This window comes from Pseudophryne corroboree, chromosome 12 (genome assembly GCF_028390025.1).
Source record: "Pseudophryne corroboree isolate aPseCor3 chromosome 12, aPseCor3.hap2, whole genome shotgun sequence".
Lineage (NCBI taxonomy): Eukaryota > Metazoa > Chordata > Amphibia > Anura > Myobatrachidae > Pseudophryne > Pseudophryne corroboree.
This window is the reverse complement of record NC_086455.1, coordinates 13,792,052-13,820,051: the sequence shown is the minus strand read 5'-3', so window position 1 is coordinate 13,820,051 and position 28,000 is coordinate 13,792,052. Positions and strand designations below refer to the sequence as shown.

Here is a 28,000-nt window from a genome sequence, read left to right as displayed (position 1 = left end):
TTCTCTTTCACCGATCAGCAGCACTGCAGTGGTATAAACCTAACTGGCTCACAAGTTCTCCCTCACTATCACTTCCTCCTCTCACTCCAAGTTGTCACTTATAGGCGCAGGTGAAGACAAATTCTCCTAGCATTTGGACTCAAGGCTCGCTGACCTTCTAAGGTACGTTGAACAGACACATTTCTATTTAGACATGTCTACAGTCGTGTTTGCAACCTATATGGTGTCTCCTTTATAAAACATACAGCACCCATTAGGTGGGGGTCATGGCTGCTATGGTTTGAGAACCGTGTGGTAGCCGTCGCACAACTGTTGTATCTCTATTGAACAACTTCAAGAGGACTTTGTATAGAGGTAACATACACAGTACGCAGAGTTCTGCACAGCAGCCTTTCATAGTAACTTTACCAAGTCTATAAGTAAAAGTACAGTATATTTTCACTGAGCTTATTATCACGTAGAGGAAACTACCTGCAGTTTTCAGCAATATAATTACTGACAGATTGTCTGCAGTGCACAGGGGAAAAAAAATAAATCTATTTAAGGATATCCAAGCTTGATCACAGGCTACTTAACCAGTACCTCTTTAATTTTGACCCTATCATCTGTGCTTAGACATGTATATCCTGAAAACCTGGGGGTAAATTTACTAAGATGGGTGTTACATTTAAGATGGGATGTTGTCCATAGCAACCAATCAGATTCCAGGTATTATCTTCTAGAAGGTGCTAGCTAAATGAGAAGTAGAAGCTGATTGGTTGCTATGGGCAACATCCCATCTTAAATAGAACTCCCATCTTAGTAAATTTACCCACTGGACTGTTATTGTGCCTTGAGGGCAGTGTTTAGGAAGCAGGGGTGTTTGCTATGTGCAGCACATTTATAGAACAGCTCCTGTATTTTAGGTGAAGTGGACCTATAAATGATTGGCTGCATTCTCGTAGGCACCGGTTCCGTCTCCCCTGTGTGTTTGAAGTGTTTGCGAAAGACAGAGAGATTCTGCTGCAGTCTGTGTATCGCTACCAGGAAGCAGGAAGACATATACTGTAACATGATGAAATAGCTCTGACCATGGTGGAAGGATTACGGAACATAAATCACATGTTTTGTTTTTTTACAAAACACCTGAGAAAATGGCAAAGTGATGAAAGGCATGCAAGCCAAACATGACATGCAAGCAAGCAAATACAGCATATAAGTCAATATAAGCAATTCCATAGCACAGCACACACATACATTGTATAAGACTGTGGGGCCTATTTATCAAACTAATTCTGTCTTTAAAACAAGCAGAAACGCCTGTTCCCGCAGGTCCGAGGACAGAATTAATTTTAACTCCTATTTAACAAAGAAGATATTTAATAAAATAAGAAGATGGCGGTCATTCCAAACCCAAGAAACATGCGGAGATAAGAAATGATAGTGTTTGGGGCATTATCTGGAATTTTGTTAAACAGGTCCCTATATATTATAATTGATAAAAAAAAGTTGTATACATTTTTATTAGTAAATGTAGTACAGGTTGAGTATCCCTTATCCACAATTCTAAATCCCACAATTTTGGGTCCCCTACTGAGATAATGACATATATATTAAATATTAAGGGGTATATTCAGTTAGGGTCGAAAGCTGCCGTCTGTAGAAAAGACGGCAGTTTTCGACTTTTTAAGGTCGAATCGTGATTCCACCTATTCAGTCCCCGCTATTTTTATTCGACAAGTCGGGGAATTCGACTTGTCAAATAGTACGTGAATCGGCGGTATAGCTGCCAATTCACATACTTTTCAGGGAAGCGGGGCCAAATTCGACAGGATTTGGCCCCGTTTCCGACCATCTCAGTCCGACATAAAAAAATGTCGGACTGAGATGAGGGACCTTAGAGGAGGAGAGGGGGGAGACGGGGGAGAGCTGCGGGCATACAGGGGAGAGCAGCGCTACAGCACAGCACTGCAGGATTATGTGTCACAGCCGCGCCGCTTGCGGCAGCGTCCACCTGGCTCCAGCAAGTGAGGTCACGCTTCCTGGAGCCGGGTGGACGCTGCCGTGAGTTTTGGCGTCTGTGAGACATCCTTCTGCAGCGCTGCTCTCCTCCGTCTGCCCGCGGCTATCCCCGCTGGTCTCCCCCCTCTCCTCCGCTCACAGGTCTCATCTCAATTTGACTTTTTTTAAAGTTGAATTGAGATGGGATTGAATAGGGGTTGCCGCATCCATTCCAACAAATGCATGTCGGAATGGATCCGACCCTAATCGAATCTACCCCTAAGTGTATATACAGATATATTATATAGATATATAATATAATATATACATATATGTGTCATTATCTCAATAGGGGAACCAAAAATGTGTAATTTAGAATTTTGGATAAGGGATACTCAACCTGTATTCTAGTTATACTGTCCTACTGGAACAGGCCTAAGATTAGACTACAAGCTGATGAAGGAAGAAGAGGCTGTAACAGCTATAGTGTCAGCAAAATGTTTATCTGAAAGCCGGCGTATTCAGACAAATACACAATTTTGCATACCTTGCTATTCTGTTGATACGCTCTCATGAATCTACGCCTACACACAAACGGCCCTTTACCACCCACTTACCGCCTTCAGCTACAAGTGGAGATGCGATTGATCTGAATCACCAGTAATTATGTACACTCAGATCAGGAGCAAGCAAGTTAAAGGACATGGTGACAAATATGTGCTGTGCCTGTCGACATCTGCGGAATGTCAGCATGTTGACAAGGCCGACAATCTGCAGGGAACAGAGGGCTAGGGTTAATTTTTTTAGACAGAATGGTCATGGGCTAAGTTAAGGGGATGGCGTTACTCATCGCTGGTGGATCAGCTGACCACCAGATCCACTACTTGGTATGTGATTGCCGCTTCGCCGAATGTCGACAGTTTTTGGCACTGTCTGAGCGCTCAGATCCACACACACAGCAAACTTGGTAGAAGAAGCTGCTAGACTGGGCATGTGCAGCAGCTCTGCTCTGTCCCTTACACTGCATGTTGTGGTGTCAGCTCTAGTAATCATATTATATGCTGTTGTTATTGTGGTCTTAATTTGAGCCACTTGCCAAGAGAAGGGGGGTTTCCATTTGCCCAGAAACCCCCCTTCTCTTGGCAAGTGGCTGAAATGTCTCTCTGTGACAGTGTGCCCGGAGGGAAGCAGTTTTCAGGTACTCTTCAATGGTGAGAGAGAGAGGGAAGGACCGGCGCATCGCCAGTGCCATGACGTCAGAACGTCGGCACCACCGGAACAAGTGATGGGGGTATCTGGGGGGGATGCAATTAGTTTTTTTAGTTAACTGGTGGGGGCGGAGCAGTCAGTTTAGAAAGCATTAATAGATGCTGAGGCCCAATTTTTGTGTCCCTAATCCATTGAGCCCCTTTGACCCTCGGGGTCCAGTACGGGTGTCCCCTTTGTCCCCCCTCCCCATCGCCGGGCCTGGCTACTGTATAAAACGTTGCCCTTTGTAAAACAGGAATATCCTGAGCTCCTGTCTGGCACACAACCACTCTCTGTGAACTGACCACCAGTCTGGTTCCAGCTTATCTCCAGTCTGGGACTGTAACATCTTACTGGAAAACAAGATCCTCTTGAGCACCAGTCTGGTGGAATCCAGTCATCCTGGGAGAGACCCATTGTCCATCACATAATGGGCTGATGGAGTTTAGTGTAGGGCAAGAAACTGATTGGCTGTCAAAGTTTATTATATGAGAGCACACTGAGCAGCTGTGAGCTGATTGGCTGATATCCGCTCTGTAATCTGGAGCAGTGCTCATGGATTTCCATAGCATGACCCTGCCAGGGAGGCTGCTATTTATTGTCCACTTTCATACAGGGAATCAGCTTGCTTGCACACTTGAAGACTAGGTAATGGGCCATGTTTTACACAGGAAGGGTTTGATACTGTATTCTCAGCCATCAGGAATAAGCTGTGTATGACATATAGGGGTCTATTTACTAAGCCGTGGGTGGAGATAAAGTGGATTGAGATAAAGTAACGGCGGGAGGGTCACCCGATTTTCGGGAGCCTCCTGGCCAATCCGGGAGATTAGGCAAGTATGAATAACCCCATAGACCTGGTCAATGGATGGGAACCCTGTGGTCTGGAATCATATCATTCAACTGCCAAGAAATGGGCTTTCTAATGTACAGTGTCCACCTTGCAGCGGTCTAATGTATATCAGCCTTGGGTTCTGATTTGAGTATTAGTCACATGGCAAGACACTGATTATCATACACCAAACACCATAGCATGGGATCTGTATTATCTATTAGCCACAATAGACAGGCATCCTTATCATACATTAGTCCGGATTCCACGTGTCCCTGTTTCCAAGAACAGTCAGTCTCCATACACCCGCCACCTCATACATGGCTAGCAATGCTTGTTCTGTGGGCTCACGGGGTCACTGTTCCCATATTGTGGGTCATAACAACATGAATGTTTTTTATTATGTTTATTTGCAAAGGTATCAGCGATTTCTGCACTTTGCTATTACTTACAGATTTATCACTTCTGCTTTCACTGAACAAACAAAAAAATCAGGAAACGAGGAGGACAGCACAAGCATTTTTTTCTGTTACCCAATCAGTGTTGCGTAAAATTACATAGAAGTTTTTGTTTATTTCCTCAAATAAGTCTCCTTGAGCTATCCTCGATAGGGGTGTACCTAGAAATGACTGGGGACCATGGACACATTTTTGAAGGGCCCAGCTAATAAACACAACAAAGTGTGTAGGGCAGGTCTGGCCAACCTGCCGCTCTCCAGCTGTTGCGAGTCTACAAGTCCCAGCATTCCGCGCCACAGTTTTGTTATTCGGGAATGCTAAATCTGGGTGCATGGCATGCTGGGAAGTGTAGTTTCACAACAGCTGGAGAGCCATAGGTTGGCCAGGTCTGGTGTAAGGCATAAACAGCATAAACCCAACTTTCCAGTAACCGAACACACTAATAAATGTAACTATCATGTAATATGAATCATATAGATAATAACTGCCTAACCCTATACATTTCACCAACCGCCACACCAGGGGGTACGTTTACTAAACAGACAAGTAGAGGTGTTACCCATAGTAACCAATCAGATTTTGTCTATCCTTTTCTAGAATGCAATAGAGAAATGATAGCTAAAATCTGATTGGTTGCTATGGAAATTACCTTTACTGCCCTATACAAATGTGACTGTCTGCCTATCTATACAAGTACCCATCCGTCATCATGTGACTGGTTGAACCACCATGTTTTTAATTGATACCAATCCATGCTGGGTGCAAAAGATCCATCTGAAACAGACGTCCCATCTCTGTCCACACGTTTCAAACACGCCCACAATACAACCATGACCAGGGCCATAACTAGGGTTCTGCACAGAGCACAGTGCTCCGTGGGCGGTACTGTCGCTGCCCCACGGTCCCTGTATTAGCCAAGATCTGTGCTGCAGCCTCTCCAGGCTGAGTGTTCTGAGGACTCAGCGCGCAATGCTGCACTTACTGGCGCCGGTGACATTATCACCCGGCAGCCTCTCCTCCCTTGTGCCGTCATTGTTATGTTTTATGTTTTTATTATGTTTTGTGGGTGAATAAACCAAACCAACGCAGCAAAACATAACACTTTGCATAGAATTTGTATTTTATAGTAGATCAAACAGACGTGCTAACTACAGCATATCATGTAACGCTTGGCAGTATTATATCGCTGTATTATCAAGATTACCCAGTGACCATCAAACTAACCAAACAACACAACACAACAATACAATATAAATAAACAAAAACAAGCACCAAACAATAGTACAAAACAAACCAGAAATCTGGATAAAAATGTACGGATACAGTCAAAATATATCATTCAAAAATTTCAGAAACAATGTAGGCAAGGTGAGTAGAATAAAAAATAACTGGACCGTAGTCTCTAATTTTAGTCCGAAGTCCACAGTCTCAATCAATCCAACAAAGTTGAATAGATATCAGATATACAGTACAATAAAACAATCCTTCAGGGAGGGACTGGTTGTCACACGGACATGTATTCATCTAAATGTAGAATTGAATTACTAACCTCTGGTAGGGTTACAACATTAGTTGCCAAATACAGCCACAATATTTGTCTTGTATCGTGTGGAAAATAAAAGAAACAGCCGTAGGACTTACAGCTGAGGTGCTCTGCAGTTCCTTGTGCGGAGGTGGAGCGGGGGGGAGGGGGGGGGAGTGCAGACCAGGGGAATACAGGCAGACAGGCTTGGACTGGCCCACAGGGGTACATGGGAATCCACCCGTGGGCCCTCACTGCCTGGGGGCCCACCTCCTGCTCTAAGGATCAGGTTCCAGACTGTGCACTTGAATTATACATTATACATATGTTACCTTATACTGGACTATTGTGTATTCACCACAGTGCATTGCTGTTAGTAATCTGGTACATTATCATGCATGCAGCAGCTGAATTTACTGTATATATTTATGAAGGGGCCCAGACATTGCACTCTCTAATGGTTAGTCAAACCAATGAGGTGGCAGGCCACACCCCCTCTGCAGACTGGTCACACCCCTAACGTTGGCCCCTACCACTGCATTCCCCCAGTGGGCCCTACATGCCCCAGTCCAACACTGCAGGCAGATACAACGGTTTGGGTGTGACCGGCGGTCTTTACCGATGTCGGGATCCCTGATGTTAAATGGCCGGCAAGGGGGGGCACACAACGAAGCCTCTTGCAGGCTCTATGGGTGTCGTGGACAGCTACGAGTCAGAATAGTCCCTGTTGGTCGGCATGACAACCGGCGGGCTGTTAGCTGTTTGGGATCACGGCATCGGTATAGCCGGTCACATGACCGCATCCCGATAAAACAGTAACATAAATGGAGGATGGTAGTTAGGGAGACAATGGCAAACTTTGATTATTGTGCCGAAGGTTCCCACATTTTTTTAAAATAATATGAAAAATAAGACTATGACATTATCAATGCGGTACATAGGGCGTGCTTCAGTGCCGAGGTTGTACGCAGTGTAGAGATATTCTGCCACTCCACATGTGCCACGATAGTCTTGTAACCACAGTCACAGTGAGGATTTATTCCCAATCAGGGAGAATTTGTGGCATGTAACAGGGCAATGGCGACTCAAACGCTGGTGTGTGTCGCGACCGTTTCAAGGAAGTGTCACAGCTTGAGACTGCTCGCCTGTACGCATTTACAATGGCGCTTACGTTCAACGGTCATGCTGCACGACCACAGAGTCACTCCAAATGTGCATTATCGACTGATGCGCGTCCGCTGCCTGTGTCTTCGTACACGCGCGGCAGACCTCAGGCGCCTCCAGTTGGCTTCTGAATACACATCCCAGTGGCTACAACATTTACATATTTCTGCACCGCCGCAATGTACTAATATATCGCAGCTGTGCAGGCATTTGCGCTATCTATGAATCAGACCCACAGTACCAACAATAAAAAAGATGGTAAGCTTTTCCAGAGAACAAATAAAACTAGGGTTCACCTATATCACATTCTCACACGAGTATATGGGAGCTGCCCAGTATGGGTCCAGGATTAGAGAGCACCGACTACAAAGTGGGGACAGGCTCATGTGTAAAGGAATATCGCTCGCTAGCAGTTTTTAGCAGCCGTGCAAACGCATAGTCGCCGCCCACTGGGGAGTGTATTTTCGCTTTGCAGGAGTGCGAACGCCTGTGCAGCAGAGCGCCTGCAAAATCTTTTTGTGCAAAACAAGACCAGCCCTGTAGTTACTTATCCTGTGCGATGATTGCTGCGACGAGTGACACGGTAATGACGTCAGACACCCACCCAGCAAACGCCCGGCTACGCCTGCGTTTTTCCAAACACTCCCAGAAAACGGTCAGTTGCCACCCATAAACGCCCTCTTCCTGTCAATCTCCTTGCGTTTGGCTGTGCGATTGGAATCGGCGCTAGAACCAGTGCAAAACCACAAAGGACGCGCGTGCGCATTGCGGTGCATACGCGTGCGCAGATTAGCCTTTTTTTCACTGATCGCTACGCAGCGGCCAACGGCAGCTAGCGATCAACTCGGAATGAGGGCCCAGGTACGGTGAATTCACACATAGCACAATAGTTGGTCAGTCCATTACAATCACTATGTGTGGGGTGACTTACCTCAGACATCTTTATTTCTGGCAAGACTAGTGAAATTGTACTTTATATATGACTATTTGTGTATTTGGTAGCTATGTAATAAGGTAAGTTACTACTTACATGCAGGGTGTATATTGAGAGAAGTGTATTTCTTCTTCAAAGGATGAAGTCCTTGGTGTGTGTTTTACTGGCGTTCATTGCAGCGGCATCGGATGCCCATATTGACCCTGCACTGGACAACCACTGGACATTATGGAAAATTACTTATAACAAGAAATATGAGCAGGTATGGGCCGTGCTGAAATGTGTGTAAAGACAGTACATCATTGGTTTACTGCCACAGCTTCCAGTAACACTCAAGTTGTCCAGAAAGCTTTATGTTCCCACTTGTCTGAGGCGGCACGTATCAACACCAAGGGCCTGTATGTCATCTGTGGCAACAGGGCGGCAAAAAGTACCATTCCTTATTGCTGCATCCCACAGTGATAACAATACATTTTGGGGGGTTATTTATCAAGGGATGTGGTCAAAATCCTGACCAAAAAAACATGACTGCAGGATCCCGACGGATCCCAGAGGTAAGAACTGCGGTTGGGGTTAGGCTCTAGGGGTAGGGTTAAGGTCAGGCTGTGGGGGAGTTAGGGTAAGGCTGTGGGAGGGGTGAAGTTAGAATTAGGGTTGCGGGAGGAGTGGGTTAGGATTAGGGGTGGGGGAAGGGTGAAAATACTTACCGGGATCCATCGGAATTCTGACTGTCAGTGTTCCGCGTGTCGGTCTTCTGACTGTTGGAATTTCGTACCCAACCCTTATCAACATTCTCCTACCAGGACATCACTTTGCTCACATTGGGGCAGATGTATTTAGCCTGGAGAAGTGATAAAGCAGTGATAAGTGGAAGGTGATAACACACCAGCCAATCAGCTCCTTACTATCACTTTTCAAATCCGTAATGATTGGCTGGTGTGTTTGTTATCACCTTGCACTTATCACTGGTTTATCACTTCTTTATCCCCTCTCCAGGTTAATACATCTGCCCTATTATCACTTCAGTCAGGATCTGGTTTCCCTTCTGCACATTCCCGGGCAATTGGGATGGGAATATGCTACCAGGACACATCCGAAGATCACAGTTTGGCGCAAAATGTGTGATATTTTAGTCTATAGATGGCGTTAGCTATTACGGGGGTCAAGCTTTTCGGAGCTTGATAATTTTGTGAGGACAGCAGTCACCATTGAGAAGTACAGAGACGGTGGGATCTTGTATTGAATACAGCAGATAAACTTGATATCAATGGAAAATTGCAGAGATTCTTAAATTAAGAGGAAAATGTTTGATAAATACAGTAGGCCCAGTAACTCCAACAGACATATATATATATATATATATATATATATAGTATCACCCACATCAAAAAGAAGGAAATATCAGGTTATTTTAACTAAAGTTCTGTTGCCAATACACAGTGTTGTATATGCAACTCATTATAAATTACAATGACAACATGTGTAAATTGCATGACAGCTAGAATAAATAATGAATATTGATAATATAATCCAATATATCCTAAAACACCAGAGTTCATTTACCATCGATCTGTTTTGCATGGGGTTTTCAATCTGCCACACATTGCATATGATGTTCAGCCCCAAACCGTTATATTTACTCACACCGTGGCAGATGGAACCCACTAAGTCGCATATGGGCCCTCATTCCGAGTTGATCGGTCGCAAGGCGAATTTAGCAGAGTTACACACGCTAAGCCGCCGCCTACTGGGAGTGAATCTTAGCTTCTTAAAATTGCGACCGATGTATTCGCAATATTGCGATTACTAACTACTTAGCAGTTTCAGAGTAGCTTCAGACTTACTCTGCCTGTGCGATCAGTTCAGTGCTTGTCGTTCCTGGTTGACGTCACAAACACACCCAGCGTTCGCCCAGGCACTCCCACCGTTTCTCCGGCCACTCCTGCGTTTTTTCCGGAAACGGTAGCGTTTTCAGCCACACGCCCCTGAAACGCCGTGTTTCCGCCCAGTAACACCCATTTCCTGTCAATCACATTACGATCGCCGGAGCGATGAAAAAGCCGTGAGTAAAAATACTTTCTTCATAGTAAAGTTACTTGGCGCAGTCGCAGTGCGAACATTGCGCATGCGTACTAAGCGGATTTTCACTGCGATGCGATGAAAAATACCGAGCGAACAACTCGGAATGAGGGCCATGGTTTGGGCCCCGCCGAATGGCATATAAAGGACAACCAAATGCTAATGCCAGATATATAACATCCGGTGATACCTCTGCCGTTCTCTCACAGCCCAGTGCTACTCAACATCACATGTGGTCTGAGGTTTCAGTCTCCAAACTACAAACGTAAATCTTGCAGTATGCAATACTTCGCAGTTTGAAAACCGCACGCAACATCACACAATGATAAATTTCCCTGCCTGGGACTAATAGCTCAGACATAGGGGAGCCAATTTACCAAAAGAATAAAAAAAAAGCAGCAGGGATTTTTATCACTTTTCTCTATGGGTGTGGTTCATCAAATCGACAGTGTCTAGGTCGACCACTATAGGTCGACAGTCACTAGGTCGACATGGATGGAAGGTCGACAGGGTTTCTAGGTCGACATGTGCTAGGTCGACAGGTCTAAAGGTCGACATGAGGATTTATTTATTTTTGGTGTCGTTTTCTTCGTAGAGTGACCGGGATCCCAAATTAGTGCACCGCGTCCCCTCGCATAGCTCGCTTCGGGCATGGTGCCTTCGCTCCGCTACCGCTTCGCTCAATCGTAGTCCACGTGGATCGTTAAGTATGAAAAAATTAAAAAAATAATTTTTTTTTAAAAACTCATGTCGACCTTTAGACCTGTCGACCTAGCACATGTCGACCTAGAAACCCTGTCGACCTTCCATCCATGTCGACCTAGTGACTGTCGACCTATAGTGGTCGACCTAAACATTGTCGACCTAGACACTGTCGATCTTCAGACCGGATCCCTTTCTCTATATAGGAGGAGGTTACAGTAGTCCACTCTGGAGATGACCAGTAAGTGAATGAGTGTCTTAGTTACCTCCAGAGTGAGAAAGAGGGAGGGAGGTGAGGATAATCGAGACGGTGGGAAGATGATCAGCTCAGTCTAATGCTGGGTACACAGTGATAGATTTATCTGCAGATCAATGGGTCTGCAGATATATCTATAGACGGAATTCTCCCCTCCTTCTGCGTCAGGCCACTGCTCACTACCAATTCCTGCTGTGTCCTGTCTGTGGTCCATTTTCCCCTCCTTCTGCGTCAGGCCACTGCTCACTGGCCCTCATTCCGAGTTGTTCGCTCGCTAGCTGCTTTTAGTAGCATTGCACACGCTAGGCCGCCGCCCTCTGGGAGTGTATCTTAGCTTAGCAGAATTGCGAACGAAAGGATCGCAGAATTGCTATTACATATTTCTTTGCAGTTTCTGAGTAGCTCCAGACCTACTCACAGATTGCGATCAGCTCGGTCCGTTTAGTTCCTGGTTTGACGTCACAAACACGCCCTGCGTTCGGCCAGCCACTCCCCCGTTTCTCCAGACACTCCTGCGTTTTTCACTGGCACGCCTGCGTTTTTTTAGCCAACGCTGTGAAAACGCTGAGTTGCCGCCCAGAAACGCCCCTTTCCTGTCAATCACTCAACGATCATCAGAGCGACTGAAAAGCTTTGCTCGAGCATCAGCAAATCTACTAAGTTTTGTGTTAATTAACTAAGCGCACTGCGTACCACGCGCATGCGCATTTAGCACCTAATCGCAGCATAGCGAAAATCGTCAACGAGCGAACAACTCGGAATGACCCCCACTACCAATTCATGCTGTGTCCAGTCTCTAATCCAGATAAGGGGGGTCTTTTGTTGGGGTGCAGGTATGTCAGCGTTATCCTTCACTCCTTTCTTATAGCTGACAGGTAACTCATGAGATGTGAGGTTTGGAGGGGCTGTAGAAAAGATTTGGGCACATGCTAGCGTAACATAACTAGCAATGGGAGCAGCTATACTGCATCAGAATGCAGCTCAGGGGGAAGTGACTATGCTGTAACGCTGTCACTGCTTACTAGTAATCTGAAAAGCCGCATTCCCACACATATTAACAAAAAATGCCTGCCTTCACTGTATGTACACTTTATGGATCATCTATGCTAAACAATAAGTTGTTTTTGTTTGCGACAAGTTAATTCTGCATTGTATATGTTATAGATTGAAGACCTGACAAGGAGAATTATCTGGGAGAAGAACCTGAAGTTTGTTACACTACATAACCTGGAACATGAACTGGGGGTTCATTCATACAGTGTGGGCATGAACCATCTGGCAGATATGGTAGGTGTTCTGACATTTACAAGCTAGTATTTCTGTTATGTGTATAAATGATCATTGGCATCCCATGAAATGAATGAACTGGATAATTTATATAACTTGGACACAACAATGATCAATGATGAAAACCTATCCCCAGGACTCATGTACTAAACTTATATTTAGATGCACATTTTGCACCATACAGCAACTTTTTATCTGTCTAGTGCAAGTAAGCCTATGAAAGCCAATGGTCTATTGGTGATTATAATCTACTGCTAATATTGCAGCTACATGTACAGTAGCGGATCTTGCCACGGGCAAGCAGGACTTTTGCCCGGGGCGCCGCCATCCGGAGGGCGCCGCACCATGGCAAGATCCGCTGCTGCTGTGGTGCCCCCCGCTGCCGCGGCCCGCTGTCCGTTGTGAAGGGAAACTGGACGCTACATGCAGAGGCGTCACCAGGTGTGGTGACACCCGGTGCGCACCCCTGATGTACTGCCGCGATCGCTGCAAAAAGGGGTGTGGCCTTACAGCTAGGGAGCGTGGCTTCGCGGGGATACTGGTATCGTCACTCTGGGGGCGTGCCCAGCATCTCCGGAGATGCTGGGCTTCCCCCAGAGACGGTCTCAGTGTGCTGTCGGCTCCTCTGCTATGACAGGAGCCGGGTGCTGTAGCGGAATTTCACACTGCAGCACCTGGCTCCTGTCACTGCGGAGGAGCTGACATTTGGTGTCACACCCGGGTGCGGGCCGCACCCCCCGCACCCGCCTTGTGACGCCACTGGCTACATGTCTAATTTCCCTCCCTGGAGAGGACCTTCACTGTAATGATGTGCGGTGCGCGTTGACGTCATCGCGCACCGCACAGCAAAGGTCCTCTCCATGAAGGGAACTAGACGCTTAGCGTCTAGTTTACCTTCGTGGAGAGGACCTTTGCTGTGCGGTGCGCGATGACGTCATCGCGCACCGCACATCCTACAACAGTACACGGGGCATAACTGACCACGCCCCCTGTATGAAGCCACACCCCCTAATGCCGCCCGGGGCGCCAGAAGCCCCGGAACCGGCCCTGTACATGTAATACAGTAGAAGTAATACATAGGCCGCTATATGCTTATTAATGGGTCTTATGGTGTGGGCATTTGGATAAGAGAGAGTCACTGCTGTACACCTTCCCTTGCAATAAAGAAAAAGGAGGAGAGCTGAATATGTATGGCATAGGCTGGAAGGACACTGACAATGAAAGACTAATAAAGGGGGGTACTGACGGGAGAGATGTGTGCTAAGCGATCTTAACACAGACCGCTCAGCACAGCGCGATGTGCTGAGCGAGGGGGAACGACGACGGGGGACCGCTCACTTCACACAACGGTGAAGTGAGCGACCCACTAGATTGAGCCTGCATGCAGGCCAATCTAGCACGGGCGATAGCGATGTGCGGGGCTGTACATCGCTATCGCTGGGGGGCATACAAACAACAGATCCGTGCTTAAAATCTAAGCAATCTAGTCAGATTGCTTAGATTTTAAACACGGATCTTTCCGTGTGTATCCCCCTTAAGATCTACTTCTTGAAGAAAAGACACTGATATTTTGCAGGATTTGTTTGTGTATTGTGTCATACAAGAAGTTCTATATATACTGTAAGTGGCCATGAGAAACCTAAATTAAAATGCATGTAGCCATAGGGAGCATTGTGCCTTATACCCAATGCAGGGAAATGGCACTGATGAGCCTATGTGAATGTATATATCTCTGATTTCTCTTTTACCCCAATAATGTAACAGCTATATAATGGGGGTAAGGTGCAATCAGGGAGATTGCTGGTCTACTCAGGGAGTCAGGGAGATTGCTGCTATATCAGGAGTCTCCAGTAGAATGAGGGAGGGTAGGTAAGTACTGTATTGTGTACATATCTGAGACCAGCAGGAGTCTTCATGAAACAGACTGCACCGATGGGGAGTCGGGAAATCATTTATTTATGTCAATTATTATTATTTTATTTTTTTATAAAAGTAATGCTAAGGAATAGGGGTTAAGTCCCTGTATCTCCGCTATGCAGTAATGCAACCTAGAAAGATGGGAGTAACTTCATTTGAAAGAGGCGAGTCCCCTCTTTCAAACAATGTGCCCCTTTAGCTCACCAAACAATGATTAAGGAGCAGATGTACTAAGCCTTGGAGAGAGAGATAAACAGACGATAATCTCCTAACTGCCATTTTTTCAAACACAGCCTGTAACATGACAGTTAGAAGCTGATTGGCTGCTACTCTATCTCTCTTCACTTTATAATTCTCCAAGGCTCCCCATATAACAGTAATAAAAAAAAAATCTCTACAGAATAACAGACATGGGCAGTACGGATGGTGTAATGGTTAGCATTACTGCCTCATAGCACTGAGGTCATGGGTTCGATTCCCACCATGGCCCTAACTGTGTGGAGTTTGTATATTCTCCCCGTACTTGCGTGGGTTTCCTCCCACAATCCAACAATGTACTGGTAGGTTAATTGGCTCCCAACAAAATTAACACTAGCGTGAATGTCTCTGTGTGTACGTGTGATAGGGAATATAGATTGTAAGCTCCACTGGGGCAGGGACTGATGTGAATGGGCAAAATATTCTCTGTAAAGCGTTGCGGAATATGTGTGCGCCATATAAATAACTGGTAATAAATAATAATGGGTGCTGGGAAGATCCGGGATCCTCTTCTGTAGCAAAATGTACAAGATACTAGTAACTGTTTTTGATTTTCTTTAGACCAGTGAGGAAGTGCTAGCCCAGCTTACTGGATTAATACCGCCTACTCGTCAAGAAGGGAAGCGTTTCTTCAGTAACACACGGAACATGACTCAGTACTCTAACGCACCAGACTCCATGGACTGGAGGGACAAGGGATGTGTCACAGATGTCAAAAACCAGGTGAGAAGGATTGAAATATGAACACACTTTCATAATCAATGTGTACATGAGATGACACAGACAGTAGGACGGGCAAAATAAACTAGCCTCGCTGAATGGAACTATTAGCAGTGCCGTAACTAGACATTTTAGCGCTGTGTGCAAGAAACGGCATCGGCGCCCCCCCCCCCCTTTAATGTAGGCCGGCGGCAGTGCGCGACGTAGGCGCGCACAAAAATATATAGGGCGTGGCTTCGCGGGAAAGGGGTGTGGCCACAAAATAATACCAGTTTGTTCAAACAATGGTGCACAGTAGTCTCCATTATTCAAATTACGCCGCACAGTAGCGCCACTACACCAGGCAGTGCCCCTTTTTCACATTACGGCGGACAGATTCCCCTTTTTACACATTACTGCAGACAGCGTCCCCTTTTCACACATTACGGCAGACAGCGTCCCCTTTTCACACATTACGGCAGACAGCGTCACCTTTTTTACACATTACGGCAGACAGTGTCACCTTTTTTACACATTACGGCAGACAGCGTCCCCTTTTCACACATTACGGCAGACAGCGTCCCCTTTTCACACATTACGGCAGACAGCGTCACCTTTTTTACACATTACGGCAGACAGCGTCCCCTTTTTTACACATTACGGCAGACAGCGTCCCCTTTTTACACATCACGGCAGATAGCGTCCCCTTTTTTACACATTACGGCAGACAGCGTCCCCTTTTTACACATTACGGCAGATAGCGTCCACCTTTTACACGTTACGGCAGGCAGAGTCCCTCTTTTACACGTTACGGCAGGCAGCGCACCTACCTAGTTACGGCACTGGTGCAGGGTACAGGGGGCAGTGTGTGCGAGGTGCAGGGTACAGGGGGAAGTGTGTGCGAGGTGCAGGGTACAGGGGGCAATGGGTGTGGTGCTGGGTATAGGGGGCAGTGGGTGAGATGCTAGTGAGAGGCTGGGTGCAGGGGGCTGTGTGTCAGTGTATGTGTGTCTGTCAGTGTGTGTATAGGGACTGTGTGTCAGTGTGTGTATAGGGACTGTGTGTTAGTGTGTGTGTGTCAGTGTGTGTATAGGGACTGTGTGTTAGTGTGTGTCAGTGTGTGTATAGGGACTGTGTGTTAGTGTGTGTATAGGGGGCTGTGTGTGTCAGTGTGTGTGTGTCAGTGTGTGTATAGGGACTGTGTGTTAGTGTGTGTCAGTGTGTGTATAGGGACTGTGTGTCAGTGTGTGTATAGGGGGCTGTGTGTCTGTCAGTGTGTGTATAGGGACTGTGTGTTAGTGTGTGTCAGTGTGTGTATAGGGACTGTGTGTTAGTGTGTGTATATGGGGCTGTGTGTCTGTCAGTGTGTGTGTGTCAGTGTGTGTATAGGGACTGTGTGTTAGTGTGTGTCAGTGTGTGTATAGGGACTGTGTGTTAGTGTGTGTCAGTGTGTGTATAGGGACTGTGTGTTAGTGTGTGTCAGTGTGTGTATAGGGACTGTGTGTTAGTGTGTGTATAGGGGGCTGTGTGTGTGTCAGTGTGTGTATAGGGACTGTGTGTTAGTGTGTGTATAGGGACTGTGTGTCAGTGTGTGTATAGGGACTGTGTGTTAGTGTGTGTGTGTCAGTGTGTGTATAGGGACTGTGTGTTAGTGTGTGTCAGTGTGTGTATAGGGGGCTGTGTGTCTGTCAGTGTATGTGTGTCAGTGTGTGTATAGGGACTGTGTGTCAGTGTGTGTCAGTGTGTGTATAGGGGGCTGTGTGTCTGTCAGTGTGTGTGTGTCAGTGTGTGTATAGGGACTGTGTGTTAGTGTGTGTCAGTGTGTGTATAGGGGGCTGTGTGTCTGTCAGTGTGTGTGTGTCAGTGTGTGTATAGGGACTGTGTGTCAGTGTGGGGTTGGAGAGAGCTAGGGTAGTAATAGAGGGGCATCCTCCCACCAGCAATGGCGGCCAGCCCCCCTCCCGCTTACAAGGATCCTGCTTGTGTCTGGGCGAGCTGAGGTCAGCAGCAGGCAGTGATCGCAAAATACGCGCTATAGCGCATTTTTACGCGCTACAGGCAGCGAGGGACTCGGTTTTTAAAAATGAGCGGGTCCCGCAGGACGCGCTGTCGCTCACTGCCCTGTGCGCCTCAACCAATAAGGTTCCTCATTGCCTGTTTCTGCATCCAATCGCTGCCGGCAATGTCTCTTCTTCCAATCGCAGCCGACAGCGTCTCCCCAGCCAAGCCCGCCTTAGGCATTCCTCCTCCCTGCCCGCCAGCGTACCGCTCCAGAGACTGCACAACAGGACATGATTTGATTCCTGCTGGTCCTTGCTGGGAATATGGCAGAGACGCTGCAGCGGGCAGCGGGCTAGGATCTCTGCCTCCGGAACTTACTGGCAGCCGGGAACATCGCGGTGACACATGAGGTACAGCAGACACATGAGGGGCAGGGAGACTGTGCTCACTTGTGAGCAGCAAACCCACCTCATCCAGTACACGGCGTCTCTGGCTGCATGTAGTTGTGCTTGTAAGGAGCTAACAGAGGGAGGGAGTAGGCGGGTAACAATGCAAATGGTGGGGTTGGGGCAGTGCCCATCATACACTCCGCTCATACCCCCACTCTGCCCAATATACACCCCCCCCAGTACCCCCATAGTGGACAACATATATCTACCCTCCATACCTGCAGTGTCCAACATATGCATCGCCCATACCCACATGGTGCCAAGCATAACTACACCCCCACAGTGCCCAGCATACACACCCCACAGTGCCCATAACACCCTCCATACCCACACAGTACTCCTTACACACCCTTCATGCCCACACAGTGCCCATAACACCCTCCATTCCCACAGTGCTCATTATAGACCCTTCATACCCACACAGTGCGCAGCATATGTACACCCCCCACCCACCAGTGCCAATAATAGCGTCCATACCCACACAGTACACAGCATACACACCCCCACCCACCAGTGCCAATAATAGCGTCCATACCCACACAGTGCACAGCATACACACCCCCACCCACCAGTGCCAATAATAGCGTCCATACCCACACAGTGCACAGCATACACACCCCCACCCACCAGTGCCAATAATAGCGTCCATACCCACACAGTGCACAGCATACACACCCCCACCCACCAGTGCCAATAATAGCGTCCATACCCACACAGTGCACAGCATACACACCCCCACCCACCAGTGCCAATAATGGCGTCCATACCCACACAGTGCACAGCATACACACCCCCACCCACCAGTGCCAATAATAGCGTCCATACCCACACAGTGCACAGCATACACACCCCCACCCACCAGTGCCAATAATAGCGTCCATACCCACACAGTGCACAGCATACACACCCCCACCCACCAGTGCCAATAATGGCGTCCATACCCACACAGTGCACAGCATACACACCCCCACCCACCAGTGCCAATAATGGCGTCCATACCCACACAGTGCACAGCATACACCCCCCCACCCACCAGTGCCAATAATAGCGTCCATACCCACACAGTGCACAGCATACACACCACTCAGTGCATCTAATACCCTCCATACGCAAATGGTACACCCCCACAGTGGCCACAACACCCTCCCTATCTACACAGTGCTTATTATACACCCTTCATGCCCACACACTGACCAGCATACACACCCCACAGGGGAACAGTACTAAATCCCGCTGGACAGGATCCGGGCGGTCGAAATACTGACGCCGGAATCCCGACCACACAATCCTGACAGGGGTGACGAGCGGAACGCAGCCCCTTGCGGGCTCGCTGCGCTCGCCACGCTGTGGGCACGGTGCCTCGCAACAAATTTATTCTCCCTCTATGGGTATTGTGGACACCCACAGAGGGAGAATATGTCGGGATTGTGCCGGTCGTGATTCCGGCGACGGTATTTCGACCGCCAGGATTCCGTCCGGCGGGATCTTGACCGCATACCCCCACAGTGCCTATAATACCTTCCATACCCAGATGATACACCCCCACAGTGGCCATAACACCCTCCATACCCACACAGTGCTCATTATACACCCTTCAAGCCCACACCATGCACCGCTTTGTGTACACTCCCCACAGTGCCCAGCATACACACCCCACAGTTCCCATAACACCCTCCATACCTACACAGTGCTCATTATACACCCTTCATACCCACACAGTGCCCAATATATATATATATACACACACACACACACACACACACACACACACACACACACACACACACACACACACACACACACACACACACACACCTCCTCAGTGCCCATAACACCATCCAACATCCCAACTGCTATCCACCCTTACCCCCCTCCCTACCCCCATCACTGCCCCTAGTATTGCCTGCCCCCAACCCCCTCCTTTCCCCCAGTATTGCCCAAATTTATATCTACCCTTCCCCCTCTATACCCTCAGCACTGCCTGCACCTAACCACTTTCTTGCCTGCCCTCACCCCCATAATATGTGATGGGACCCAGAAGTAGTGGCGTAGGACCCAAATTTCTTAAAGTGAGGGGTCCCTGGGACCCCAAATTTTTTTTGCTTGGCGCGATCACTGGCAGGTATAGAGCTGCTGGTCCTCGGCCATAATTTTTGCAGCTGATACTCGCTGGAGCCATGGCTATGAGAAGTTGCTGGATGCCATAACCCATATGCAGCCAGCGCAGTGAGAGGCCCGGCATCACACATATCCGGGCTGGCGGCCTCTCACTGCGCTGGCCGCGTATGGGTTATGGCATCCAGCAACTTCTCATAGCCGCGGCTCCAGTGTGGCAGCGGTACATAGAAGAATCGGGCCAGCGTTGAGGGGGAGGGACAGCACAGCCACCATGGAGATAACAGAGCTCAGCCTCAGCATACTGCAAACCATCCCGGCGTAGCAATCCGCCGCTGCTTGAGAGTTCCAGCTGCACTGGGCTTGGCTGGGGGAGGAGGCGGAGATCATCGCGGAGGCGGGCATTACTCGCGGCTTCATGAGCTGTACTGCTAGCTCCGGCTTTGGGGCGGGGGGAGGCGGAGCTAGCAGTACAGCTCATGAGAGTAGATTGTGAGGCCGGCTGATTGCGCGCCAGGTCATCCTGCGCGCACCTACCTAGTTACGGCAATGGTGATTAATGAACGGAGGATTTGACTACTCTTGGGGGTAGACTTACTAAAGGTCAGGTTTACAAAGGTAATGGATGGATTTCAAAGGGCAAGAGAAATGAATGCTAAATTAGGCTTATGTAGCATTAATTAATACTAACTTTTGAAATCCGCTGGTCAAAGCCGGTGATCATCGGTTAAGTCAGTTATGGAAGTGGTATTTTCCAGAACGCAGCTCTGAATAAAAGTGACATATTTCCGCAATTTATAAAATAAATATCGCCATGGCAACTGAGCGATACTCAGCGGCCTCGAAAATACTGGCCTGGAGCAGTAGGGACTTATGCTTCGTCGGGCCAGTGTCACCAACATGTCTAAAAACGTTAGACATCCAACAAATGCTTTAAAGAATAAAATTTTTTTTTTTAAAGATTGTAATCATCAGTAGGGGTATTGCAGAAGTACAAGTACCGCTGCGATCACTGGTAACTAGAATATCCCATACACAGGCATTGGGGGCACCACTGCCAACAAAAACGAGCAGAACTGTTCTCACCAGTGGCAGGGGCGGATCTAGAGAGGGGAGGGCCTCCTCTCTCTCACTGGAGGAGCTCTGCAGTACAGTATACTTTCTGGCCATGTACTGATCTCCAGGAAAATGGCGCTTGATACAGTATCTGCAGAGCCCATTATGAGCGAAGTATTTTTAATAGGTGCAGGGTGTGTGGCACCCATTATAGATTCTCCGCCCATGACCACTGGTAACCCTTTGTTACATAGACCAAAATGAGAAAAACTCCTAAAGCCAGTGTGTAAACTGTTCTCACCAGCAATACTGTATGTCTTTTTTCCCAGTGGTGGATTTTACCATAGCAGGATTTTGCTGCAGGACTGCAGCCCCCCTCCCCCCCACCAGTAAAATACACCACTTCAGTGAGCTCAGCTGGGGCAGTTGCAGTCTGTGACTGTACTAGCTTTTCACTGTGACTGGCAGTGTCTTCCTATTGGAAGTGCTACCTGCCAGACAACCGCAGACCAGGCAGTACCATTGGGAGGTGTTTCCTCTCCCTGGGACTGCCAGACCAGGCTGCGATTAGCAGAGAGCGTGCTTCCAGTAAAGAGACACTTCCTGTCTGATCGTCAGCACTTGCCGGATTTCATGGGCTGCAGCCGATGCAGTCCACCTTAGCTGGAGTCATGCCACCACTTGTGTGCATGCGTCGGTCCAGGTGCCTGCCAGATTTATTGCACAGGTGCCGGGACCCGGCTGTCTCCCCACCTTCTCCTCCTCTCCGGGCAGGGGTAACGGCCGCCCCCCCTACTTAAAACAGGTGGGAGCCGCCGCTGCTTTTCACCCTTTAATAAATCGTCCCAACCACGTTCTGAGTGCGGCTCTGAATGGTACGGTTTCCAGAGCGGAAAAGTACTTAATGCAGCTTAACAGTAAATACAGTACATGTCTGCTATGGTAAAAGGGATACATATCCCCTTCCTAGTTCTAGCCCCGGCTGCCTGTATGCTCGAACCAATGTCTTCCACTACCATTTACTGCCCCCTCACACTGCAATTTTGGGGGGACATGAATAAAACAGTGGCTGACATACAATAGTTTTTTTGTCTTTGGCCCACAATCAATCATACAAGTACATATTTCATGTTTACAAGGTAAAATTATAGACTTACAGTGTACAGTATATGTCTGGTCCACTTTAATATCACAGTGCATTCATATTACCAATTAACTGCAAATGTATATGTCTACCTCTTCTGTCACTTCCTTTAGTAAGCTACAATGGGGTGTGAAGGCCAAGATTCACATTTACACAAATGCCAATGGCGCTATGAACCCATGTAAACCTGTGCCACCCTCTACTGAAAATTAACTTGTATTCTATGTATTTACAGGGTCCATGTGGATCTTGCTGGGCGTTCAGTGCAGTTGGCGCACTGGAGGGGCAGCTGAAATTGAAAACAGGGAATCTAGTCTCTCTCAGTCCTCAGAATCTTGTAGATTGTTCTACCAAGTACGGAAACCATGGCTGCAATGGGGGCTTCATGACCAATGCCTTTAAGTACGTGATTGAAAACAACGGCATTGATTCTGATTCCTCCTACCCCTACCACGCAAAGGTGAGTAGGCAGTGGCACCATGTAATAATAATAAGAAGAAGAAGAAGAAGAAGAAGAAGAAAAATTTTATTTATATAGCGCTCTTTCTCCAACAGGACTCAAGACAATAGTATATACATTTATATAGAAATGATAAAGAATATATAGGTTTGTAGCAAACCTGTCACCTATACATAGTTTAGGCATTAATTTTGTATGCTAAACTGATATTAATGAGACCGTAGTCTATCCATTCACTAGTAGCAAATATCTCATGAATATAGGTCCGACCTCATGAATATTAGTCTGGCCTCATGAATATTAGTCAGACCTCATGAATATTAGTCAGGCCTCATGAATATAAGTCAGACCTCATGAATATTACTCAGGCCTCATGAATATAAGTCAGACCTCATTACTATTAGTCAGGACTCATGAATATTAGTAAGGACTCATGAATGTTAGTCAGGACTCATGAATGTTAGTCAGGCCTCATGAATGTTAGTCAGGCCTCATGAATATTAGTCAGGCCTCATGAATATAAGTCAGAACTCATGAATATAAGTCAGAACTCATGAATATAAGTCAGACCTCATTACTATTAGTCAGGACTCATGAATATTAGTAGTGATAGGGGCCCATGCTTAGGGCTGTGCCATCCACCACATAGGCTTGGCTAACTATTAGAGGTTGCATGATTTAGGCCCCTTTATAAATAAATATAAATAATGCTAGTGCAATAAGTGCATGCATGATAATGTAGCAGATTAACAACAGCAATGCACTGTAGTGAGTACACCATAGTCCTGTGCAGCATAATGTATAATTCAAGTGCACAGTCTAAAACCTGATCCCTAGAGGAGGGGTTGTGTCTATGTTCCCTTCGTGATCAGGACCAGGAAGTGACATAACGAGAGGGCAGGAGAAAACTTCTGCCCTTACAGCACCTAAGTGTTTTCTCCGTTTTTTGTTGGTTTGAGGTTATTTTTTTTTTCTATGCACCACTGGACCCTCGCGGGCTCGCTTCGCTCACCACGCTTCGGGCTCGGTGTCTCGCTCCGCTTCGCCCGCCACAGGTTACTATTCCAAATAGTTTGTGACATGGACCCAGGGGCTTATGGGAAAGGTCCTCTCCACAAAGAGAAACTAGACGCTACCCTAGAGGAGGAGGTGGGCTCTTAGGCAGTGGGGCCTACTGGGGGTTTCCTCTGCACCCCTATGGGCCAGTATGACCATGTATAGAAACCAGCATTGTGTGGTTTAGGAAAAGTGTATTAAGGTTAATGAAAGATCCGCAAAGTATTTCTTAGTACTGGTCAGAAAAAAAAATACACATCTTTCCTTTAAGCTCACTTTTCAATGCCCCCCTCCCCCTCCCCATTTTAAAGTGTTCTGGAATAAAAAAAACAGGCACAATTTGTGTGAGTGCTGAATAAATAATTACTGATGTTGATGTTGCATGTGAACCATTAAAATTTTTTTTTTTTTAAATTGGGACACTTATAACACCTAGTGCTAAATTATTGAAAATGAATCTGATCCACGGCAATCAATCAGATTCTACAGCAGAGCATTTCCTTCACTGCTTAGAAAATGAAAGCATATACTATAGGTTTCCACTGGTTACAGCACATTTACATGGTCACCAATTATATCATTGATCTATCATTGTAATATGCATTTGAGGCTACACTGGTGCTGAAGTTTGGATAAATAATTAAATCTCAATTGTATTATTAATATCTTTGTATTTTTTTTTCTAATTAGGATGAGCAATGCAACTATAACCCATCTTCCAAAGCCGCCACATGTACAAAGTACACAGAGGTTCCCGGCTCTGAAGAGGACCTGAAAGTTGCACTTGCCAATATTGGGCCAATATCTGTAGCAATTGATGCCAGACATGCCTCCTTCTATTTGTATAAAAGCGGTAAGTCTCTCCCTCACATTGGCTGGAGAGTTCTTATATGTTGCAGGCAGGTGTTCATTCTCCATGGCATGCCTCGGCAGACATGGCTTTGGTGGATTGTAGGTTTGGTTGTGTGGGCCCGGGCAGGGCACAATTTCTGGTTTGGCTAGATCAGGAGCATTGCATATTTTTTCCTGCTTTTTGAGGTTTCACAATCACCTGTTCTGTACATTTTACTATCGGAGAACCAATCACAAGCTGCAATGAAGAGAGCAGCTTCCAGGGTGATGGCTAGAGGAGGGAGGCAGTTAGTAAAAACGTCAGGTGTAGGTGTTAATGCAGCTTTAAAATGTTTGGCAACGTCTAATCCATTGAGTATGATGTCTGCAGCATGAGATTGTGTATTCATTTCTTACATATTGCGACCTCTAAAAAGGTGGTTGCCATAGACGGTTCACTTTTTTTTTTTATATTAATTTTTTATTGAGTTTTCATACAGGTTACACGTACATTTAGATTGGAAAATACAATCAAGAGGGGGGGGGGGGGGGAGACACATACATAACAAAACTAATAAAGACATGGGAAAGGGAGAGTACGTATCAGGGATATCGTAATACAACAATGGAATCATAGTGTAATGAAAGTGAAGAGGTCTGCATCACTTAGCGAGTTAAGGCCCAGTATGGGTCGGAGAACGAAGCACAGAAAAGTCTGGAATATCAGTCGGGGCACCGGATGTGCCCATCTGGCCGAAGCTCTCCTTGTAAAGGGACCATTTAAACCATTTCTTACTAATAGAGGTGTTCCCTGGAGAATAATTGCCCTCTGCTGTTTCAAAAACATAGTGTTGATGGACTCTAAGTCGGTTCACTTTTAACCGAGGAGAATTAGGAAAACCAGTTTTGCTTATTTATATTGTATTTCTAAGGTAGCATGTATGTATGTTGCTAAATACAGAGTGTACATAATGTAATGGCCAACTGCTCTGAATCCATCCATGCTAAGAGCTGAACCAATAGTCCTCAGTTGGCCCTTTATCAGTTCACTAGGAGTGAAGGACAACACTGATGGACCTATCCCCAGTCGCAGAGATTGACATGATGTTTTATCTCCAAAAATCAGTTCTTGCCCTAATTTTTTTTTAAATATCATCAGGGTAGCTGAGGAATACTCAACTAGATGTGAGGTTCAGTTCTCCAGAAAGTTGAATCCACCTGAATTTTCTGGGTCCAAACTGATCCAAAACCCAGATCTCCTGAGGGGATTCCGATCCGAACCAAGGCCCGTTTTCAGAATTTGGATTTAAATCCAAATTTCGGGTTTTGGATTGTAAAATGACATGATTTTAGCTGTTTTTATATATTTTGACCAATTATTTTTTTGTATTGATTTTTTTTAAACTGAACTGAAAGTCAATGTTTAATACGTCATGTTTTAATCTTTTGGTCATTGTGAGATGGTCGTTACAGATCAGGTATTATTGCGGTACCAGTAAATAGGATACTTCATTGAAAGAGATACCTAAAACTTTAAGCCCTATACAGCAATCTGTACTAAACTGCGTGTCTTCTATAGGCGTTTATGATGATCCTTCCTGTACTCAAGATGTCAACCACGGGGTTCTTGCTGTAGGATACGGAAACCTTGGAGGAAAGGATTTTTGGCTCATAAAAAACAGGTATTTTTCTTTTTTTCTGTGTGTTTTTTGTTTTGTTTTGCTGTAAATAGTAGCATTTACACTAAATGTGCCATGTGGTTCACTTGCCTGGGCCATAGATTAAGCAGGTGATATTTTTATACGTATTACCTGAGGAACATAATACATTTCTGAGTTATACAGAGTTTCCAATGCCCACAAGTCTAACATTAATACAAACTGTAACTTGTTACAAATCTTCTTTCATTTATGATTAAACTGTTGCTTTTCTCCTTCTCTTTCAGTTGGGGCGAGACTTACGGAGACCAGGGCTATGTACGTATTGCAAGGAACAAGAATAACATGTGTGGAGTAGCAAGCTATGGCTCTTACCCGCTCATATGAAATTAGCTCTAAGTGCCCCTTAATGTAGCAGGACACAGAAAGATTTCCCATGATCAGAAGTAACATTACATCCGTCTTTAGATCTGTGCTAATGGAAATTAGTTTGAAGACTTTCTTAATGACTCCTAAGAAAGCAATCACCCCTTTTTTTGTATTGCAAATTTTCAGGCATCTATTAATCTGCCCTAGCAAACTACAAACCTCTAATGCAAATCAGCAATGCCAGACGATCAAGTTTGCCAGGCTAAGTTGTTATGCAACTTGGCAAGTGTAGGACTACAGAACAAGCATGTATGCAGAGGTATAGACTAGTTTCATACGCTTATTTGCCTTTGCAAACTACCTCAGAACGAAGCAGTAGGCTCACCACTAAAGGTGGGTACACACTAGGCCATATGCTTTATGAGCGACGTCGCCTAGTGTTTCCTTCTCTGCTGGGGCAGTGCGTACACACTGAATGATATGACAACGATGTCGCTCAGTGACGTCACGCCGCGGCCGGGCCGTGCATTCAGCTGCTGGATGGAAGTTCAAACTGAGCTGCATGCACGGCCGACAGCGAGGGTCGTTAATGACCCGCTAGGCCGCGCATCGCTCGGCGGTGGCATACACACTGGTCAATATAATATACAACGTCGCTCAGGAAGCGCAAAATGAGCAAAGTCGTTTACTTTTATCGCCTAGTGTGTATGCACCTTAAGACGGATCAGCTTTGGCTGTGAACACAAACAGGACTGCATTGCACTGCTCATGAGTAGGTTATGGTAACCATGTGCTACATGTGGGCAATACTTAATAACCCATAATGCATTATGATTGGGTTATATACAAAGCACCAGAATCTGTAAAAAGTGAAAGACATGTATTCCCCTGATTCTCAGTTATTATTATGACTTACCTGTGAAGTGATTTAGGCCCTCATTCCGAGTTGATTCCTCGCTAGCTACTTTTTGCAGCCATGCAAGCGCATTGTCGCCGCCCACGGGGGAGTGTGTTTTCGCTTTGCAAGTGTGCGATCGCCTGTGCAGCCAAGCGGTACAAAAACATTTTGTGCAAAACAAGACCAGCCCTGAAGTTACTTATCCTGTGCGATGATCCTAGCGACGGAGGTCCTGGAATTGACGTCAGACACCCGCCCTGCAAACGCTTGGACACGCCTGCGTTTTCCCTACCACTCCCAGAAAACGGTCAGTTGACACCCATAAATGCCCTCTCTCTGTCAATCTCCTTGCGATCGGCTGTCCGAATGGATTAGTCGCTAGAAGCATTGCACAGCAACTATGCTTTTTGTACCCGTACGATGCGCGTGCGCATTGCAGAGTATACGCATGCACAGTTTTGCAAAAATCGTCAGTGAGCGATCAACTCGGAATGACCCCCTTAGTTGGTTTCTGTTTTACTTCACGGTAGTTTCTCAGTATAATATAATTGCATGATTTAAGGTTGTAGAAATAAAATGTAAAATCACAGGATGTTGTGTTTTATTTCATTAGTTGTGTTTTCATTT

The 28,000-nt window shown here is 46.4% G+C and overlaps 1 protein-coding gene and 1 long non-coding RNA gene across 2 annotated transcripts in view; one reads left to right on the top strand and one right to left on the bottom strand.

Moving 5' to 3' along the window:
• LOC134980291 (uncharacterized) overlaps positions 1 to 28,000 on the bottom strand; it is a 170,404-nt gene that overhangs the window by 137,344 nt on the left and 5,060 nt on the right. The window lies entirely within an intron of this gene.
• Positions 2 to 27,962, top strand: CTSS (cathepsin S). Its single transcript, XM_063947042.1, has 8 exons — positions 2 to 162; positions 8,277 to 8,400; positions 12,340 to 12,462; positions 15,199 to 15,360; positions 22,337 to 22,561; positions 24,308 to 24,470; positions 26,028 to 26,130; positions 26,394 to 27,962. The coding sequence occupies exons 2-8, from the start codon at positions 8,278 to 8,280 to the stop codon at positions 26,491 to 26,493; spliced, it is 999 nt and encodes a 332-aa protein (XP_063803112.1). The 5' UTR covers positions 2 to 162; position 8,277; the 3' UTR covers positions 26,494 to 27,962.

Bases quoted from the DNA above. Each gene is read 5' to 3' on its own strand.
- CTSS (XM_063947042.1), top strand. From the start codon at position 8,278: ATGAAGTCCTTGGTGTGTGTTTTACTGGCGTTCATTGCAGCGGCATCG. The intron at 15,361-22,336 runs GTGAGAAGGATT...ATGTATTTACAG, and splicing joins TCACAGATGTCAAAAACCAG to GGTCCATGTGGATCTTGCTG. The intron at 26,131-26,393 runs GTATTTTTCTTT...CTTCTCTTTCAG, and splicing joins TTTTGGCTCATAAAAAACAG to TTGGGGCGAGACTTACGGAG.